The sequence below is a fragment of the Ursus maritimus genome, unplaced genomic scaffold (assembly GCF_017311325.1).
Source record: "Ursus maritimus isolate PB19 unplaced genomic scaffold, ASM1731132v1 scaffold_7, whole genome shotgun sequence".
NCBI classification, from domain to species: domain Eukaryota; kingdom Metazoa; phylum Chordata; class Mammalia; order Carnivora; family Ursidae; genus Ursus; species Ursus maritimus.
The window spans coordinates 7,655,195-7,676,993 of NW_024426885.1; the positions used below are offsets into that span (position 1 = coordinate 7,655,195).

At 53.2% G+C, this 21,799-nt stretch overlaps 1 protein-coding gene across 4 annotated transcripts in view; it reads right to left on the minus strand.

Moving 5' to 3' along the window:
- Positions 1-21,799, minus strand: part of LOC103659452 (phospholysine phosphohistidine inorganic pyrophosphate phosphatase) — a 125,537-nt gene that overhangs the window by 94,790 nt on the left and 8,948 nt on the right. For all 4 annotated transcript variants that reach the window (XM_040624019.1, XM_040624020.1, XM_040624021.1 and 1 more), the window contains exons 2-5: positions 13,859-14,046; positions 9,764-9,917; positions 3,143-3,206; positions 2,165-2,257 (exon numbers count right to left, since the gene is read on the minus strand). In XM_040624019.1, coding sequence (XP_040479953.1) covers positions 2,165-2,257; positions 3,143-3,206; positions 9,764-9,917; positions 13,859-14,046 — 499 coding nt within the window. The remainder of the gene's footprint in view (positions 1-2,164; positions 2,258-3,142; positions 3,207-9,763; positions 9,918-13,858; positions 14,047-21,799) is intronic.

Sequence of the window (21,799 nt, forward strand, 5' to 3'; positions counted from 1 at the left end):
TGGGCCAGCCTTCTCCATGCATCATGGGAGACCAGTGCTCTAGACTGGAACACATGTGGGAAATTCAGGTCCAACAAGAAGGGAGCACCACAGTAATCTTGGGGGTACATGCCTCACCGCAGGATGCTGACACTGTCCCCAGTGTCATGTCCAAAACAGACATCAGGGCAGCCTCGGCCAGCTGCATACACGTGCGCACTGTCTTTTCAACAATGCTCTCAGAAAACCACCTGCTGCTGGGGACCAACTCCACACCACCTGGGAAGTGGGGGGCACTGTGGACACCAAAATCATAACTGCTTTTTTTTTTTTTTTTAAGATGTATGCTGGGAAGGCCGTCTGTGTCAAAAACAGTCATCATGTGAGTGCGGCAAGATGCATGATGTTATTCTTACATATTCTTTGAATCTTGCTACATACTGTCTTTTCAATGAACTTTTTTTTTTTAATGGAAATGTGCCCTCTTGTTTTATCATTACTAATGTAAGCATTTGATATCAAAGAGATGAAGGTAATTTCACAAACTCAGAATGTTCGCAAGGACATAAAATTCCCATTTTATCACAATTTTCTGCCACACTGGCTCAAATGCGCTTGTCTACACAAGCAGCCTGCCCAGCCCCTTCGGAGTTATTTCAGTCAGCCTCAACATGTGACTCTGCCCAATACTCCTGAGTCTAGAATAAACATATTAAATTTTAATTATTAACTTTTCGCTGGATGGGGTAAGAAAGTCATCAGGTGATGGGACAGTCATCAGGTAGGACTGTTAACTTCCAACAAGAAACTGGGTTGAAATGTTTCTTCTGATACAGTAGTTACAAATTAGAATTTTCGAAAAACAAGGGCAGAACAAAAGTACTGAAAGAAACTTCTGCAGCTTAGGCCTCCCATAGCCCTAAACTTCTGAGAGCAGCAAGACAGACCACCTTTCCTGCAAATTAAGTGGGTCCAGGATTTCTATGTAGTTGAGCTTTCAGAGATATACATTCAAGATGTATCATTAATCTATACACTATCTCAGCTCTGCTTGTCTTTTTCTTCTTTTAAGATTTTATTTATTTATTTGACGAGAGAGAGAGAGAGAGAGACGGAGGGAGAACAAGCAGGGGGAGCAGCAGGCAGAGGCAGAGGGAAAAGCAGGCGCCCGTGGCTCTGGCTGTCTTAATTCTGCCTGCACAGTTAGACAGCCATCCAAGTCCAAAGGTGGAGGAGGAACACACACACAGGTATGGTCATGGGCAGGGACCGACTGGAAAAGCACAGGCTGGCTGGGCTGGTGCAGCCTCGTGTAAGCTTTTCTTCCACGGAGGCAGAACCGAACAGTCCTGCTAAAGAGACCGGCGGAATAAGGACAGTCAATGTAGGAAGAGGCAGAAACACTCTTCTCCCCCACATCTTACCTGCCACTCTGACTCTTTAAAAGGTAAGTGGTATTAAGAAAATTCAGTTGTGGGGGCACCTGGGTGGCTCAGTCGGTTAAGTGTCTGCCTTCAGCTCAGGTCATGATCCCGGGGTCCTGGGATCAAGCCCCACGGCAGGCTCCCTGCTCAGTGGGGAGTCTGCTTCTCCCTCTCCCTCTGCCCTTCCCCCCTGCTCACGCTGCACACTCTCTCACCCTGTCTCCCTTTCTTAAATAAATAAGATCTTAAAAAAAAAAAAAGAAAGAAAGAAAGAAAATGCAGTCGTGTGTGTTGCCGTCTTCCATGACGCTTTAGATCTGCTCCGGGTTCTTCTTGCTTCGGATGCTGCCGTGTCGTCCTCGCCGCCCACGGTACCGTATGAAGAATCCCGTCAATAATGGCACAGGCTCTTCCCGACTCTTCATTCATCAATTCATTGGTCAAGGCTTCCTATCTGCGCGGCTGCTCGGAGGGCGAGCACACCAGGACTCGAGCGGTGCCTGGTGGAAGGCGCTGGGCGGGTCCCCTGTCCTCTTGCTCTTGGCCACTGACCACCACGACCCGGACGCGTGAAGGCACCTCTGGACCACCCGGGCGGCGGCGTGTACCCCGCAGCACTGAGGTGAGCACGGTCTGGCAGCCCACGGTCCTTGTCCAGCCCCCGACGCCTCCACAGGCTGCCCGAGCCCTCCAGCCCGTGCTCCGGGCCACCCCCGACAGAGCGGCTTCCACACACACACTCCCGTGAGAGGCCACCCTACCTCGTGGGCTTCTACCCCCATCTCCTTCAGGGCCGACTGGAAATACTCAGGAGAAGGTTTCCCCACCACTTCGGCTTCGATTCCACAGGCATACTGGGAAAAGAGAAAAGGACACAGCACGGAGGAAGATGAAGCAACAGGTGACTACCGCTCCGAAGGCCTCTCTCTGGGGAATCAAGGAAAGAGTGTCCCAAGTGTGCACCCATGGGCCAGCGGCCTCCAAGAGGCAGGACACTTGGGCTGAGAGACATATCTCAGAGGCCAGAGCATCAGGATGCTGAGGGCACCCCCCCCTCCCCCTCCCACCCGCCATCTGCTCAAAAACCTGAGGAGAACAGGAGGTGGGCCACCCCCCACCCCGGCTGGTGCTCTCATTTGCATACTTGCTTCTCCCCTGCCCCCAACGCTGTCAAAGGCCCTCCAGGGGAAAAGGTCCAGGGCTCTATCTGGCAGTCTGCCCAGCCCTCCCACCTGAGTACAGGTAGGCAGGAGCCAATATAGCAGCGAGGAGGGCAGGTCAGCTGACCCGGGGCGGCTGAGCAGGCCCAGGTCAGAGCGGGCACTGGGGAGCCCCAGCAGAGCCTCGCCCTGGAAACTGGAGGAGGGAGTCGGGAGGCTGTCCCATTAGGACACATCAAGCTCAAGGTGTTGCAGATGACCAGTGTCAGGAATGAGGCAGGTGGCCCGCACAGAGACGGAAGCCGAGAGTCTGAGAGGAGGCCAGCCAGGTCCACGGCAGGCGGGCTGGGCTGTGGGGAGAAGCAGGAGGGACAGGAGAGCAGAGCAACGACCAGGGTGACTGAGGAGCCACACTCTGGAGCAGAGGGGGCGCTCAGCTTGAAGCCCCGAACAGGAAGGCCTACTTTGGAAGCAGAAGAGGGGATTCAGACATGGAGTCCATCCCCTTCCCCAGAAAGACCAGAAACATCCCAGACGGCCCTGAGATCTGAAGAAGGCTCAGACAGACTCGGCAAGTACCTCAAGAGCCTTCATGTAGGCACCAACGTCCAGCATCAGGCCCGAGGTCTCCTTGTAGTAGCGTCTACAAAAGAGCAGGAGGGACAAGGTGAGCTGGGCCCGGGAGCTGTGCCAAGAGAAACCATCCTGTCCTGGTTCCGCCAGCTCAGGAGAGCAGAACCATGGGCGAGGGTCAGTCCAGATGCTACGCTGGGAATGACCGACGGAGGTCAGCACAACAGAGCCCAGCGATGGGTCACGGTGCCCGGGCAGGTGGGACGGTGGGCCAGCGGCTCTCAGTGCCAATGGCCCCCTGCTGCCAGCCTTATGGGGACTTTAGGGGCAGATGGATCCAGTCACCAACAGAGAAAGACAAGTGGCCTGTGTTCTGGGAAAGGGCAGAAGGTCCACAGAGCATGTGGTGAACCCCTAACTGCTAATAATTAACCCCTAATTGCTGCCTAAAGAAGAAAACTCCATTAGTTCCACGGCACCCCGCAGCATCTCCGATTAGCCAGAGGTCGAGGTGCCAGGTTTCAGGGGCGCCAGATGCTTCTACGAGAAGACTATTTCTTCCCTGTCTCACTGGAGACCGACACAGCTCTGCTCTCGGGAGTGTGCCTTTCTGAGGATAGTTCATGACTCTTGTCTTGGGAGCCCTGTGCTGGCCCTGGCCTCCACCATCTGGCCCACCCCGGGCCACACACAGACCCCTCGGGGCACGTGGTGGACTGAGCCCAGTTCCCTCAGAGCAAAGCCATTCGACTATAAAGAGAGACAAAGGTAGTTTAATCTGTGCCACTCAAACGTCAGGGTTAACGGGAGCCCGGGACTGTTAAAAACCCCTCACATCGAGGGCCCTCTCCTTCCCATGCCCTTTGAGTTGGAGAGACATTGAACCAGGCTTATGCAGAGACCCAAAGGAAAGACGAGTGACGTACGCTGACTCCAGGGTGCCAATTCGAGCTCTACATCTTTTTAACTGTGGGACTCTGGGCTGCTGAAGCCCTCTGGGCCTCAGTTTCTTAATGTGTAAAATGAGGGGCAGGGACCCCAGTGCCCACCTCATGGATTGTTGTGAGGCTCAAACAAAATAGTGCATGCAAAGTTCTTAACATGACCCCTCGCATGCACACATTACTCAAAAAATATGAGAGAATATTATTATTCTGTTTACCCCGACCGGGCTACAGGCAGTACGCTATAAGCTGGGCCAGAGAGGGTGAACACAAGTCCTTCCCGTCTGTGGGGGTTGCAACCCCTTCTGTGCCTACAGAAGTGTTAGAACTGAGCCTCCCAGGAGCTGCCGCAGGGCTGTTCCCCTTCCTCCAGCTCTGCGCGCCCAGGAGTCCTGCCTGTTCCTCTCGGCCCCACCTGAGGCCCTGACGGCTGCAGGAGCTTGATCGCCGCCCCACACTCACCCAGCTCCATGGAGGCCGGCCTGCAAGGCTTTAGCCGCACCCCTGGCTTTGGGAAGGCTGGTCCCTGGCCATTTACTCCTGTCAGGTGCATTTGGAGTCCATGTGATGAAGTGTCCTGGCATGACAGGACTGGTTGGTCTCGAGGTGAACCCCAGGTTTCTCTGTCAGGGGCTACCCAAGGGGCAGCCGGGATGCTGCACCCCCTTCAGGAAGATGCCTGGTAGCCAAAGAGAACTGCTCCCGCTTACAGCACTGAGGGCCTAAAAATGCTCCCCCTTTTAAAGGGTAACCCCAAAACACGGCTTTAGAGGTCCTTAATTGCATTTGTCTTAAATCCAAAATCCAGACATGCATTCTGCACTGAGAAAGCCTCACCAAAGTGTCTCCTTCTATTTCCCCATTTCTATAATAAAGCACTTTCCCTAGCTAGGTCCCAAGTTTTAAGGAATGGCGAAGTCAAGTCAGGTTTGTTTGGCCTAAAGGAAGAGGGAGACACTGGGTGCTGGGTCCTGCACTCAGTGGCACCACAGCTGGGGTCCATAATTCAGTTCCCCAGACACTCAGGCCCATAGCCCAGACCCAGGCTGTCCCCCGGGGACTCCCGATCTAGTGGGGAAGCAGACCAGTCCACAGGTCTGGGCACAGGCAATGGCCAGGGGACCCCCATACTCTGTGCGCTCTGCTTTAGGAGGGCTGAATGTGCTGGGGGCAGGGAGACTGAGAGCATCCCCGGGACATATCAGAGCTGAGACCTGAAGCTAAAGGGAGGGGAACAGAACTGTCCAGCCCCAGGGACCCTCTCAGAATCAACCAGCAGCACCCTGCTGAGGACCCCGTGGGCCAGACGACGCTCCAGGCCCAGGCTTCCACTGTGTCCTCTCGCCCTCGGTGTGACGACTGCTGTGGAAGGGAAGAAGGGAGCAGTGGGAGCCCAGAAGGGGCAGAAGGGGGACCAGGGAAGGCCTCCCTGAGGAAGGGACATGTCAAGGTGAGCCAGGAACAAAGGACAGTGGTGAGGACAGAATGCAGCCAGCACACGAGAGGCTGACCCAGAAGCCAAAGGACAAATGAAAAACAATGCCACCTTGTTGCAACAGGCAGAGCTCTGTTAAGAGCTGCGGATTCTGGGGGCCTCTGGCCAGTGCCCTAGGCTGGCTGGAGGAGGCAGGAGCTGGGTGTACCTCCCTTCGAAAAACCTCCCGAGGACACCTCCACGGCACAACTCCTGCCCGGCCCATACTCCCCAGAGTCTTTCTTCCCAAGTGAAAGGAACCTGGACTTTCTGAAGTTTAAATTTAGTCCCAATGGAAGGAAAAGCCTGAGCATGCAGCTTAAAACACACAAGCAAAACCTCGTCGTTGTTACACTTATGTTTAGAGCCTAGAGAAAAAACTGACTTCCATAAATCAAAATTAGAAACCTTACCATTTCTTTTTTAACTGAATCTGGATTTGTTTTTATAGTGTCCAGAATTTTTCTTCATTCCTTACTCCTTCAGGAAAACAAAAAGGCACCTTGAAAGCCATCTGTTAGCTGAAAACATTTTTAGAGACACGGGAAATACAAGTACCTAAGTTAATTTTTTCTAAATATAAAGTCCCAGGTTATTCCCGAAACCTAAGAGATTTGATATATCATCTTCTGTTACTGGCATCACGAAAGCAAAAGCAGGCCTGGCTGGAGCCTGAGTGTTCCGGCCACAAAGAAGAAACTGGGGATGCTGGAGAGACAGGAAAGAGCTGGGCAGAAGCAGTGAGATAGATTTTATGCTTTATTCTTCTGCCCTTCCGATTATTCAGCAAGGCCTCCCTTCAAAATGACCACTTGACCTTTCCCACAAGAGCCATTAACCTTCCATAGTCTGTCGCGTAAACAGCTTAATTTTCTGACGGCGGCATGACAGAAGAGATTACAAAGGCAATTCCCACTCTCGGTCCAAACAGATGCCAAATGTAAATCACTCCACTTCCAGGAGGAGGGCATTCTGCCCCAGTGCTTCCGCCACCCTGCCTCCTCGGGGGCACCGCGCGGCCCCGTGTCGGCGGAGGACGGCCCCTTGCCAACCACGACCCCCACTCAGACGGGACAGCAGCTCTTCACGGGTGCCTGGGCTGTTCCGAGAAGCTGCTGACCTAGGCCCAAAAGCTCTCAGTTCCTGTACCTCGTTTCTGAGCGCCCAACCCACAGCCCAAGTCAGAAGCCCCATAAGTCTGAGGCACCCCAATCGCTTATTTGCAAAACCAACCCTTGCCTACTCTTGAATTTACTGCAGAATGACGAAGCTAAAAAGCAACAGATCCCATTTCTTTTTCGACAACATATCTACTTTGACTACTATCCATAATCCAGAATAATAACGTTAAACAATTAAGGACAATTTTAAAGAAAAAAGTTTTAACATAAATGAGTTATGACAGAACTTCTTAATTATGCTGTTCTCTAGTGAGGGGCTGGGGATCTCAGGGATGCCTGAAGGACCAGGCCTGGAACATAAGTGAGTTAACCAGGCCAGGTTCCATGGTTTGCAGGGCTCTGAACTGCAGAAGGTTGTAAGGTCAGAAAAGGACTAGGACGGTGAATTTTATGTGTCAGCCTGACTGGGCCAAGGTGCCAGATATTTGGTCAACCATTACTCTGGGTGTTTCTGTGAAGGCGCTTCTTGGGTGAGATTAACATTTAAATCAGTGGTCTGTAAGTAAACAGATTGCCCTCCACTGTGGCGGGCCTCATCTAATCAGTCGAAGACATGAACAGAACCATGTGACCACCCCAAGCAAGAAGGAATCTCCTAGCAGAAAGCCTTTGGACTTGGACCACAGGTCTTCACGGGGGCTCCAGCCCGCCAGCCTGCCCTGCAGATTTTGGACTCACCCAGCCTCTGTTGGTTCTATTTCTGTGACGAATCCTGATGAATATAGGACACATTTTATTTGCATGATAACACACTAGAATATTTTTAGTTCCTAAAAGAAATATATCCTCTCTTTCCTGAAATCTTTTTTTTTTAAGATTTTATTTATTTATTTGACAGAGAGAGAGAGACAGCGAGAGAGGGAACACAAGCAGGGGGAGTGGGAGAGAGAGAAGCAGGCTCCCCGCTGAGCAGGGAGCCTGATGTGGGGCTCGATCCCATGACCCTGGGATCATGACCTGAGCTGAAGGCAGACGCTTAATGACTGAGCCACCCAGGTGCCCCGAAAGCTCTTTTGTTTGCCTATTTTAATAGAGACATAGCCATGAAGAAATACTATGAGAAAAACAAACAACAGTACAAGATAAGTGACAGCAGACTCTGAGCTTGGTGAGGGGACCGCAGACGTGGTGGGGTCTGTGGTCAGCTGGAATTAATGGAGGCAGTAGCCTCAGCTAAGCTTCTGTGTGTGGTGGAACATGAGGCCTTGAACTATCAGATTTTCTGATTTTTACAAAGAATCCAGAAATCTGTATATTTTATATAAAATCTCCCAGTTTTTAAACATGGCCCCCCCCCCACAAAATTTAAGATCTTGTGTGGGCCAAACATCTGCTCTCAAATGTAGTCTGGAGGTGACAAGATTCATTGGCCAGAGACCCCGGCTTATTCACCTCCTTAGGCCTCGATAAGCCCACCCCCAAAACAGCGAAGCTGCTGCCTACAGCTCACAGGGTTGTGCTGGGAATTCAACAAAACGGAGTTCATAAAGTGCTCAGCAATGGCAGGTGGCCAAACAAAAGGTCCCCCCCTTGACTACTCCAATAGCCGGCCCCGTCCGGCGGGCACAGGGCGGGAGTTCCCAGTCGGCAGAAGCACCCACGCTGGGAAGGCCTTCCCCAGAGATGGCCCCCAAATCCCTGCCGGGCACAAAAAGCTGGGGCAGGGCTCCAGAGTGTCCCCGCCACTTTAAGAGCCCATGACTCAAATCCCAGCGCCGGTTCTGGTGATGACAGAGTAGGTCTGCACAGCTTTCTGGAAAGCGACTTGGCAAGGCGCATCGAGAGCCCCGGATACGCACATCGTCCTAAATGCACGAAGGTGCTTATCGCGGCCTTACTTTGGTAGAAGATCAGAAACAAACACGTCTCTCAGCAGACTTCAGTTTAAGAAACTACCGGATAGGGGGGCCTGGGTGGCTCAGTCGTTAAGCGTCTGCCTTTGGCTCAGGGTGTGATCCCGGAGTTCTGGGATCGAGCCCCACGTCAGGCTCTTCCACTGGGAGCCTGCTTCTTCCTCTCCCACTCCCCCTGCTTGTGTTCCCTCTCTCGCTGGCTGTCTCACTCTCTGTCAAATAAATAAATAAAATCTTTAAAATAAAAAAAAAAAAAAAAGAAACTACCGGATAGCCTGTAAAAAAGATACAAGAAAACCGTGCCCCAGAGACATTTATTTCTTGAGTGGAAAGTTGTTCACAAAGTATTATCTGGCGAACAACAAAAACCGGGTGACAAAACAAGGTCAGGTTTGATACTGAGGCTCCAAGTACGTCCCTTTGTAAGGATTTCTTCGCACCAGAAACCACTTGGAAGGAAAGACACGAATATGTTGACTGCTATTTTCCTGCGCAGTGGAATGGAAATACCTTCTGTTTTCTTCCTTTTGCTCATCTGTATTCTCTAATTTTCCTTCCATGAACATGTGCTGTCTTGGTGGTAAAAGTTGAGAAAAATAACCAGCATGGTTGGTTTGGGTTTTTTTTTTTAAAGAAAGAGACAGTGAAGACTGTGCTACGGGCTCAGACAAAAATGCTGATAACAAAATCAGGACTTTACAGAGACTGTGCTCTGCGGCCAGAGATGTGCAGCCCGGCCCAGAGCATTCCTCCAGGCCCTCGAGCCTTCTCTTCACTACTTGGGTGTTCCCTGGAGACGATCTTTCAGGGCCTTGTGCTGTACCCTGTGCAAACACACCCAACCTTGGGACAGTGAGCACCTGCGCTCTGAGACCTCGATGTGGCCTCCGTCCGCAGCGACACTCCCCGGCTCCAGCCTCTCCCAGCCTCTCCTAGCCCAGCGCCCACACCGAAGCCTGACCAGCCAGCTCCCCCGAAGTCAGGGGATTCTCATTTCCTCACAAATTATTAAAAGAAAGGAAGGAAGAAACGTGGGAAAAAAAGCAGGGAGGGAAAAAGAAGGCCTGTGCCCACCCCACTCCCACTTCTCTGCACTGTGTACTGATTCTGTAAGCCAGAGACCTACAGAACATCATCCAAAGCAGCAGGAAACACTCTTCCGGAAGCTGACTTACCCTTTTCCCAGAGAGATGAGCACAGGCTTTTCCAGCTCCATGAGCACCCGGAAGGCTTTATTCATGTTTTGGTAAGAAAAGCCTTCTCCGGCATCTGCAATGACCACACAGTTGGGGTTGGATGTGTCGATCTGACCAAATTCTGAACGGACTCCTGGAAAGAGAAAGAGGGATAGAGCTCTGGGGACGCATGGTCTACGTCCCATCTCCTACCAAGGACACCTTCTGTCTGCCACGTGGGCCCTGCCCCTTTCTCAGACTTGCTTCCAGATCCTTCCAGCTGAATGGGAGGCGGGCGTGGAAAGGGTCTTACTCCCATTTTACGGATGAAGGAATTCCACTCCCCACAGTTAGGTCTGTCAGGAGAAAGATGGGCCCGCCCCTGGGGCTCCCACCCCAACACTGGCATTACCCTAGGGGCTACTCAGTTCAATCCCCCAGGCAGGAACCCACAGCTCTGCAATGAGAAGGGACATTTGACTGGAAGACACAGATTCCCAGACGTAGGGTGAAATGAAGGTGCTGGCAACCTTTATAAGGTTGGTACCGCTGGACCCAAGCTGTAAAGACCATCGAACATTCCAGCCCAACCCCATGGAAGACAGAAGAACCGGGACATACACACATGCTGAAAAGAAGGAGCAGCGGCTCTTCCCCGCTGGCCCTGCTCACCCATCCCCTTAGCAAAGCCTCTTCTTCCTTTGCCTTTTCTGCCCTCCCCTATTTTATTTTATTTTTAAGATTTTATTTATTTATTTGTCAGTGAGAGAGAGAGAACAAGCAGGGGGAGTGTCAGACAGAGGGAGAAGCAGGCTTCCTGCTGAGCAAGGAGCCCAATGCGGGACTCAATCCCAGGACCCTGGGATCATGACCAGAGCCGGAGGCAGACGCTTCACCGACTGAGCCACCCAGGTGTCCCTGCCCTTTCCAATTTTCAAATAAAATCAGGAACATTGCAAGGACAAACTGAAGGCCTTATGCCTTCAGCTCCTAGGACAAAGCATATTCTCACCTATCTTGGTATTCGATGTTGACCGTGCTGGATTAAAAAATGGAAGTAACCGCATGATATCACTTCCTACCTTCCAGAACAGCAGGAATTAAAAAGACAGACCCCGCCAAGTGCTGCTGGTGGGGAAGCAGAGCGGCTGCTAGAGCTGGCCGGCACGAGAAAGGATACAGCCCTCTGGGGAAAGGCTAGCGGATTCTGATAAAACTGAATAGCCACCTACCCTCTGACCCAGCAATTTCACTCCTACGTATTTACCCACAAGAACTGCACAGAAACATTCATAGCAGATTTCTTCCCTAATAGCCTAAAGTCAGAAACAGCCAGGTGTCCGTCAACAGGGGAAGGGACAAAGCATGGTATGTTCACTTAATGGAACAGCACTCTGCAACAAAACAGAAAAAAACCTATTGACACCTGCCACCATATGGATATGTCTTAGCGACAGCATGCTAGGGCTACTCAGACCCTGCAGATTCCAAAGAAAGGCGGTCCTCGGGGCGCCTGGGTGGCTCAGTTGGTGAAGTGTCTGCCTTGGGTTCAGGTCATGAGCTCAGGGTCCTGGGATGGAGCCCCGGGTCCAGCTCTGTGCTCAGTGGGGAGTCTGCTTCTCCCTCTCCCTCTGCCCCTCCCCCTGCTCATGCGCGCTCTCTCTCTCAAATAAATAAAATCTTAAAAAAAAAAAAAAAAGTGTTTTTGTCTGCATGAGGCCCTGGGGGGCAGGAGACTGAGTAGACAGGGTCAGTCCACAGGCACTGTGTGCCTACCTGACTCTTACTCAAAACCCTAGACACAAGGCTCCAATGAGCTTCTCTGGGGGACGACACGTTACAGGTACCATCACAAATCTCGGCTGGGGGAATTAAGTGCATCTCAGGGCAACTCCATGGGCGAGGGCCGCTGGAAGGTCACGCCTGGATTGTCCCAGAGTTCACCCACGCCTCTCCTCCCTTTGCTGAGCTGAATCTGTGCTCTTTCACTGCGATAAACTATAACTGAGTCTGACAGCTTTTCTGGGCCCTGCGAGTCCTTCCAGCAAATCGTCAAGCCTGAGGGTGGTCTGGAGAGACCCCTGACACAATTAGATGCTGCATGATTCTATTTCTACAAAAATTAAATGAGGCAAACTTATTCATGATGAAACAAATCAAAACAGTGGGTGCCTCCAAGGGGGTCGGGGATGGGGACTGACCGGGCAGCACGTGAGGGAACTTTCAGGGTGCCGGTAAAGTTCTAGATCGGGATCATGATGTGTGCATCTGTCAAAACTCAGCAGAAGTACACCTGCGATGTTTGCACTTCACTGTACGTAAATGTTACATCAAAAGAAAAAAAGTAAACAGATATTGAACTCTAGCTAATGATGTGCTGAAATGTTTTGGGGATGTGTACCAATGTCTGCTACTTACCTTATGACGCACCAAAAAGGTAAGATAAAGGGGCGCCTGGCTGGTGTAGTTGGTTAAACATCTGACTCTTGATCTCAGGGTCCGGGGATCAAGCCCCGCATCAGGCTCCATGCTGAGTCTGCTTAGAGTCCCTCTCTCCCTCTCCTCCACCCACCACCACACAAGCACTCTCTCTCTCCCAAATAAATAAATCTTTTTTTTTTTAAGGATTTTATTTATTTATTTGACAGAGATAGAGACAGCCAGCGAGAGAGGGAACACAAGCAGGGGGAGTGGGAGAGGAAGCAGCGGGCCCATAGCGGAGGAGCCCGATGTGGGGCTCGATCCCATAACGCCGGGATCACGCCCTGAGCCGAAGGCAGATGCTTAACCACTGTGCCACCCAGGCGCCCCTCAAATAAATAAATCTTATAAAGATTTCTTATAAAGAAAAACAGATAAGATGAAAAGATGGACAGGGGATGGGAAGACATAATAATGAAGAAATATAGTAAAATGTCCCTAGTAAAATAAAGGTGATGAGCATACCAATATTCCAAGTAGAATTACTTCAGCTTTGCTGTATGTTTGAAAATGTCATAATAAAATATTGGGGGGGGGGTAGAATTCATCAACAATAAAACTTGGAAAAAGATTCCAAGTCTGAAAACAGGCATGTTTACGGAAAAAAGAGGCACGAGTGCAGCCGAGCAGGGCATCTGGCTTCCCCTCCAGGCTGCCCCAGCTCTAATACTGATTAATGCCCCCTTCAGAGCAAACACTGAATTCCCCTCCCCTTCCCAGCTCATTCCACCCGCAGTCCTCCCTTTGCCCCAGGGGTGGGGATTTTCTTTCTTAAGTTTTTCTCTTTCTTTGAGGACCTGTTCTAAAGACACTGGCAGAAATCCCAGATCACAGAGGAAGGATTTTGAGAGAGAGGATTTCTAAAGGCTGGGCATATTGCCCTCAACTGGCACTGGAGCTGTGGATTTGACACTCGGGCCTTTCAGGGAGGCAGGAAAGTATGCTCGCTTCTGCCAGTGGTTTGTAAATAAAAATACCAAGTGCAGGGGAAGAAAGAGGGCTCAGTGCAACGACAGGGAAGTGTCCTGAATTCTGAAACACTGCTTATGTTTCTTTTTAAATATTCAGAAAGCACCAGATAATACTGCTCCTTCCACTTCTTTGCAGAAAAACTCCCCACGGAGGGTCAAAAGGGCTCTATCCTTGCATTCAGACGAAGATCAGGACATAACCTTGTGCCATTTGCCAGAGAGCAGGGCTGGTTTTCACAAATAGAGTTCAAGTTCAGGGTTGGGGCGGGGGCAGGGGAAGTTGGGCCCCCTGCCCCACAAACCCTGGAAGCTAGAATTTTGCCCCTGTGACAATTCCCTGCCCCCTTCATCCATTCTAGATCAAAGAAATCAGGCTCAGGGGTTTCCTCTGCAAAAACCGTTTCATCTAGAATCTGCATCTAAGGATCCTCTGGTACTCCACCAGGGATGGAAGGGGCCTGGTCCCCAGCAGGGAGCCCACGAGGTTTCCGCCCCACAGACAGGCCCATGAGCACCAGCGGCAGGAGCCAAGGGCTCGTGTCCTCCCCAGTTCTGGCCCAGGTGAGAGGGACGCCCTCCCTCAGCCCCCACCTGGAAAGGAGACACCTTTGCCCGCACCAAGCCCAGGGCCCAGCAGGCTTACCATCATGGACAAGCAGGTGTGGCCGCAAGCCTCTCTCCTTCAAGATCAGGGAGGTAGCTGGGGCCGGGGCGGTCACCTCGCCCTCGGAGATGTCGAAGCCCTGCCTCCGGAGCAGCCCCACCAGTTCTTGCCGGGACTTCTGCGACTCGTTGGTGCAGAACCTCACCTTCAGCCGTGACTGCTTCAGTCTGGAAGTGGGAACACGACAGGCAGAGGGTGCTGTCAGCACTCGCAGCGTAGGGCTCTAGGGAGGAAGCTGGAGTCACTTCCCAGGGCAATCAGGACCACCGGTGTGGGCCAGACCACTGTGGCTCCCCAAGGCCGACCTCGGCTGACCCTGGGTCTGGCAGGAGTTGCTGAGCAGGAGCTGACCCTTTCCAGGGAACCCCGACCCTAACCCACAACCCTCCTTTCCATCCTCACGGAGCCTGTCGCCGGGACATGTCTCTATCCCCACTCTCTCTGCCTGGGATAACCCCCCCTTCACCTGAGACGTCCACACCCTTCACCTGGGACACATTTCCTTCACTCCTTCTACCCAGGACACGTCTCCGCTCCCTCCACCTGGGACACATCTCTGTTCCCTCTCTTGGGACATGTCCCTACTCCCTCTACCTGGGACACACATCCACTCCTTCTCCTTGGGCCACGGTGCCTCTCTACACGTGCCAATTCTCCCACCTCCCGAGACCCACCAGACATCTCCCTGCCACCACTCCATCCCACTCGGCCTGGCTAGAGGTCACCGTGAATGTCCGCAGCAATTTCTCTGGACCCTTCCACCATGATCAGCACTTCCGCCGTGCATGTGAGCTACGTGTGCCTAACTCCGGATCCCTATTTCCCCTGAAGTGCAAAGGCCAAGGGACCAAGCTGAGGTGTGTCTTCTCATTGCTGTCGCTGAAGAAAAGTTTGCCAGACGGTCCTCAGGTACACGGACGATCCCGGGATGGACGGACAGGACCCAGGGAGCCCCTGCAAGCCCAGCGCTAACCTAACAGGACCGTGAGATGCTGTTACAGGCCAGCCGCACCCACATTTCTTCTCTCCTGAGCTCCCAGGTCACCTCCTGCATCCCGGCTGTGCTCGGGCAGGTTCTCGGAATAGAGAGCCACAAGGTAGATGCCTAAAGAGGTCCCAAATGCGATAACATCCAACCCTCCCACAAACAGTTACTGAGCACCTACTAAGTGCCTGGCTGGAGGCCAGTGCACAGAAGTCTAACCTTGACCATAGACAGGCTCCCGGCTGGAGCCACAGGCCAGGGGGTGGAAGGGAAACTTCACAAAGGAAGAGGCATTTGTGACTGCGAACAGGGAGGGGCTCTGAAGGACTGGAACGGGATGAAGAGACAGATGGGGGCCAGGAGGCGAAGAAACAGCACCCAGCAGAGGGAAGAGAGGACTCAAGCTACACAGGAAAGGGGGCTGCACGGCTGAGCCCATGAGCAAGGGGTCGAGCATGATGGCCAATGTCCCTGCAGGCCCGGGCCCGAATACACAGCCCTCCCTGGACAAGCCGTGGCCAGTGCAAGACGACAGTCCTACTCGGCATCTGCACAGAGCCGCCGCATGGGGTCACAGGAAAGACACCAGCCTACACGTCAGGAGGCCTGGGAAACCCTCCGAAAATTAACCGAGTGCACTCATCGTCACCCGGCACTGCTTATAAACAGGTCTCTAACACATCCATGTCAGTCGTCTCCAAACGCGCAGGAGAAAGCTTTACTTTTCAGCCATCCTTCCAAGTTTCACATTTTTTATAATATAAATACTACATTTGATCCAGTATTAAGTGCGTAATTTAACATTTAGTATTTATCAATAACTATACATGTACAGGAGATACGTGCTCCAACTCGTGCCCGTGTGCAGAGGTAACACACAGAGCAGACCCAGTTTCTCACAACGATGGACCTGAATCAACCTCCTTTTGGGCAAATAAGTGAGACCCCACTAAAAATGCAACTCTGTCTCAACCCTAGCAGTAACATCCTTTTTCTATCCTGCTTTGTGAGTGAGGACGTTGTGCCTCAGAAAGGTCAAGTACTTTCTGTTCCTCTTCCTGGATCTGAGACACTAGGGACGTGGGCTAATGCCTACTTGACCCCAACACGGATCCTAGGACTGATCTGGAGTCGGGAACAGGAAGCACATCCGCCGCAGCTCCCCTGCAAAGCCAAAGGCGGGAAACGTCTCATCCCAGGATGGGGTCTCAGAAAAGACTTCCCAGGAGAGCCAGGCCCAACTTGAATCTTGCAGAGCAGACAAGATAGCCAGGGAAGGGTGGGCGGGGCAGAGAGAGGAGCGGGTGTGGTGCAGGCCCTGCCCTCTGAGGCCCCAGTCAGGTTCAGGATCATCGAGCAGCCTTGGGTATATGGAAGCTGAGCCAGAAAATAGGCTGGGAAGGAGGGTCACTGAGCGGGTCGGGATGGCTCAGGCAATCTGCTCCATCCTGGGGTCGAGGAAGCTCCAAATGCAATGCTCCTTAGCGATAACAGAACTGGGAAAAGGTGGCAGGTCTATCCAATGTCCCCCTCTCCACCCTGTGTGATGCTGCCTTTATCCTACCTCTAGCTGTATTTTTCTTTCGTTATAACACTAACCAATATCTCCAATCACCCGACTTCTATCTTTATTGTCGCTCTCCCAGACCTATGTGCTCCATGAGATCAGCAATGACATCTGGTCCACTCTCCTCAGCATCCCTGCTTCACACGGGGCTGGTATACGGCAGGCAGGCTCCCATTTGCTGAATGACTGAGTGATGGAAAATCCAAATGACAGCCGGTGAGAGGGACCCTTCCTTAGAACCACACCGACCAAACCTACTGCCACCCCCAAGGGTGTCCCGAGCCTGCAGCCCCCTCACTAGCCCCGTCGGAAACAGGCAGGTGTTCCCACGTTAACAGGAGCCTCCTGACCCTCCAAGCACTGGAGCTGACAGGTGCCACTTGAAAAGAAATCTGTAGATCGACCAACGACAGTGAACACACACCTCGAGGCTAACCATGTCTTCATCAACAGCCCAGGTGGTTCAGTCCTTTCTTAATATTTGTCTTTCCTAATCAGAGGGTTATGAATGATCAATTACGCTTAGTGGTTAATTGCCCTTCATAAAGACAGCTTTTGTATTTTTAAATTAGGCAGTTAATATATTGTAACTAATAGCATCACCTTGTGCATTACGGACAGATCTTCATTGATTGGCGCCTGGGATGTGCGATTCGCACCCAAGTTAATGGAGCAGTTGAGCAAAGAAGTGCAGGGGTGTCGGGGGACTAATTATTGCTAATGAATTATGATGTGACCTTCTCAGAACAGTGAGCAATCGGTGTGACAGTGAGATGACAGTGTCTCACATCTGTTATTCAGAATGCGACTTCAGATGCCGATGACAAATGAGTAAATAACACAACTCACTTCGGGACACTTCAGCCACGGGTCTCCTTTGAAACACCCCCCAAAGTTCATAAAATATGTGCTTTAAAATCAAAGTACTAGTTTTAGGATCAAATCAGTCCCTGAAAAAAATCTAGTGCAAAATGTTTGGGAAATCTCCTCCCTGTGGGTCTGTTCATCCGGGCCCCTCCCCACCAATGGAACCCCCTTTCTGACCATTTGGGACAAGTCCCAGGGTCCTCTCTCTGTTTCTCATAATCACTGAAAATAAGAAAAGCGTGGGTTATTAACAGAGTAAAGCATGAATACGACGTTACATTGAGCCCTGCCTCGGGCTCAGGATCTGTGATCGGATTTGGTCCAGAACCTCGTGTTTTAGTCCCCGCATACGTCCCTGGGCCGGGTGCCTGGTGTGCAGGCAGCACTGGGTATGAGCCGAGAGACCAGAACCACGGTCCCCATTCTAGAGATGACAAAGCGGAGGCTCTGAAGGGCAGAGAGCAATAAAGTCACGCAGCTTGTAAGCAGGAGAGCCCACAGGCCCGACCCCTCAGGCACAGCTACGTGGTGGCGTGTGCAGGCCTGCATGATTCCAGTAAGGGGAGCACCGTGCCCCCCTGCAAGACCCAGCAGCCCAGGTGTGTGCGGGGGGCACACGTGAGTGTGCATGGGGAGACAGTGTGAGGTGAGGGGTGGGCACTGAAGGGAAGGCCCTGAATGGCCACTGCTGTGGACGGAGCTGTGTCCCCCCATGTGGAAGCAGATCCCTGTGTTGAAGCCCTTAAGGAGATAATAAGGGCTGAGTGAGGTCATAAGGGTGGGGCTGGGAGAGGATAGGATTAGTGTCCTCAGAAGACACACCAGAGATCTCTTTCTGCTGCGCAAAGGAGAGGCCACGTGAGGACAGTAGCCCCCTAGAAACCAGGAAGAGAACTTGCACCAGAAACGGACCCTGCTGGCAGCAGATCTGGGCTCCCCAATAAACGTCTGCTGTTGAGGCCCCCAGCGTGTGGTTTTCTGCGCTGCAGTCCAAACAGATGAGACAGCCAAAGAACCAAAGGCTCAGCATCTCCTGGTGGGTCTGCCACCCGAGGTCACAGATTGGGCCTCAGGGGGCCGGCACCACAAGGCTTCAGAAAGTGAGCAAAGCCCCAGCCCACCATGGCCTCGGGACTTCAGCACAGCCTGCCAGCGCCTTCCCAGGAAAGCAAACATACAGGATTTCAGCGTCCGGCTGGGCCCAGCTCCAGGCTAGGCTGTGTTATCCCCACTCCCCCCACCCCGCCCCAAAACCCAAGAACGCCTGGAACAGGTGTCCTCCTGCAGGGCCCTGGCATCCCAGAACGGGGCTCTGACCAGACGGCCCCTCTGAGGCCCCGGCCACCACCTCAGCCTGCTGCCCCCTCCCCTGGAGTCCCACGAGAGCAGGATTTGCCCTCACTTCCTGCGGCCACAGCGGATCTTTGAACTGACCTTTACCTCGTCCCGGCAAGCCAGGACAAAGCTCTGAGTGACAACGTCGCCTGGTGCAATTATTGTTCATCACATGAACTGGTCCCTTGCAAATCACCTCGGACCTCACACATCTGCTGGCTGTCGGCATCTGCCGGGGGCGCTCACCCGAAAATAATGGAAACCCTCTCATTACGGCTCCGTAGCAGGTAGAGCACGAGGGTGACTGCTGGACATCCTGACCGACCTTGGCACAGCTCCACAGCCCACTGCCCTCTCTGGCTCACCACAGAGGGGCTGGGAGGGGAGGCCACCCAGGGGGCAAGAAGGCTGCCCCAGACAAGGCCCTCCCAACGGGCCCATCCTCCCTCCTCACTCCATCCCCTGCCCTTGGGAAGCTGTCACCTTCGTGTGACTCAGGGAGGCCTCTAGTCACCCAGAGTCTGCTACACCCTCCCCTACAGCCGTAGTCATCCTTCAAGGCCTGGTTCATGTTTCCCTTCCTCCAGGAAGCGCCCCCCCCCCCCCCCCCCCCCCCCCCCCCCCCCCCCCCAGAGCCCATCTTGGGCTCGGCTTTCATGGCCCTTGGAGCGTGGCAACGCCCTTCTGTGGGAAGTCCCAAACTAATCCAAATTCCAGATCTGATGCGCCCACCTGGTAAAGGAACCACATTGTTCCCGTACCCAGAGAACCTCAGGCAGAAATCCCCTGCTCAGAGCTAATCCTGCCCGTGGGGCTATACTGCTTCACCACTGCTCCAGCGTCTGTCTCTAATCCTTCTGGTGCAAGGTTTCTAGAGGATTCCAGAGGAGAAAGCACAATGGAGCCGGAGGCGTCCAGATAGGAAAACGGGAGGCTGAGCCTACGCACAAGGTACTAAAGTGAGTTGCTCCTTTATGCAGGCTATGGAACAGATGGACAGACGTGCCCGAAAGACGCTCTACTGCCAAGCAGCAGGCCACATGGCCACGTGGTGACAAGGAGGCACTTCAAGAGTCCGATGACTGTGGATGGGGTCCCAGCTCTGCCACTTAATGGCTGTGGGACCTTCAGGGAGCTCTCCTTTCTCTCTGTGACTCAGTCTCCTCATCTGTAAAATGGGGATCATCAGAGCACCTGCCTCCCCTTGTGAGGCTCCAGCGGGAGCTGCAATGTGCTTGCACGGGCCTGGCACGCGGTGAGAGCTCATGGTGTGCTGGCTGAGAACAGCGGCCCGCGGCAGGGGGCAGGTTGCTCCCTCCAGTATTCATTCCTCCTCCACCTGCCCTAACTTGCCCGAGTACGCAAGGGCACTCGCCCACCTTGTCCCAGCCACCCTCCTACCAAGCAGCAGAAGGCAGGATCTCCCCCCCTGCTCCCACCACCCATGTCCACCTGAGGCCTCTGAGGAGCACAGGCCAGGTGCTACTGAGGGAGGGTCTGGAGGGCCTGGGCTGACCTGACCCCCAATTCCCTCACACCCCACCCGGAAGGAGAGACCTCTCCAGGACCTTGGAGGGAGGAGGCCTGGAGCTGAGTGGGTTCCTGGGCGGGAAGGTGAGGTCCCAGGTTGGCAGGTTAAACCTGAAGTGAAAAATGAGATTAGCGCCCAGAGGGGATGGGTGACTTCTCCGCATCAAGAGGAAGCTGGGTGTGCTTTTCTCTGATTCTCTCCTCCGGGCTGGTCCTTGAGGAGCTGCCTGAGGCCCCCAGGCCGCCCTGGGCTGGAGTTCTGGTCTCCCGCTGGGTCAGGGCCAGGGCCACCTCTACTCAGCCAGCTCTGCCCCTGGGGCCACAACTCAAGATGTACCCTGGTGGAATGGGGGGTCCGTATTACTACTACAAGGGGAACAGCAGCAGATAAATAAAGCTATGACTCAGTTTCCCTAGAGAGAGAAAGGTCATTCACGACACCTCAGGGGGCTGTCGTGATCTGGAACGCAGATGGCCAGCCAGCCAAGGCCCTCAGCGAACATCAGTCTCAGCTGACCTAATGGCACCCAGACACGATCCCAGACGGGATCCTTAGCAGGGCTCTGCAGCTGTGCCAGCCGCTATCTCTCTTGGAAAGCCACAGAGATTGAAAACACACATTTGGAAGAAGTGAATCCTATAAAGTACTTATTTGCTCTAAGAACCCAATTTTTTTTAAATACAAGGTCAAACAGGGGCCCACGAGTGGAGCAGGAACAGTTTTGCAGCCATTCCTGGATTTCCTGCACTTTCTATACAGGAAAACACAGTCATTCGCACATACCAAGAGGTGCCCATGTTGACTCAGGGAGGGACCCAGCCCAGGTCCCCATGGGCCCCAACGACGAGCATCCACTGGGGTCAGGGAGCCGCCTCGTGGCTGGAGGACAGCAGAAGGGCTTTTGCCCCATAAGTATAGGGTCCGGCTTCCCAGCTGAGGTCCTACACTGAATGCCAAGCATCCAGAGACCAGACTCTTGGGGTCCCACAGTCCCAGTCATGAAATTGGGTAACAGCAGTGCCTGGTCTTCTGCTCTCCAGGACTGGGCATGCCGTGAGCCGTCCCACAGGTTGGTGTCACCATTGGCCCAGGAACGCCAAGGGGCACCTATAACAGCTTCTGCCAGGAGCTTGGGCTTGGCCTGCCGCACCTCCCCCTTCCTTCCACTGATCCAGCAGAGCTTTGGCTAGGCTGACAGCCAGCTGCTCCCCTGCCCTAGGGTCCCTCCCCATTCTCCATCTGACACACTGTGAGCAGTGATGCACATCACTGTGTCATCAGAGTCCAGGCAAGAAACAGAGTTTCTGCTGTGAGCCTGCTTCTTCCTCTCCCACTCCCTACACATTTATATATGTATATATATATATCTGAAGAACCTAGCACACTGCAAATACTCAGTAAATGCCAGTGAAGACGTGGGTGGTGACAGTGCCAACTGCACCTCTGGCAAGCCCGGGCTGGGGACGTCTGGGCCCTCGAGGCAGGCAGTCTGACAGCAAGCCACATGCCCAGTGAACCAGGGCCAGGAGGCGCCGGCAGGTGGGGCGTCCAGAGAGCACTGTTAAGAAAAAGGGCAAAATGATGGGGCGCCTGGGTGGCACAGCGGTTAAGCGTCTGCCTTCGGCTCAGGGCGTG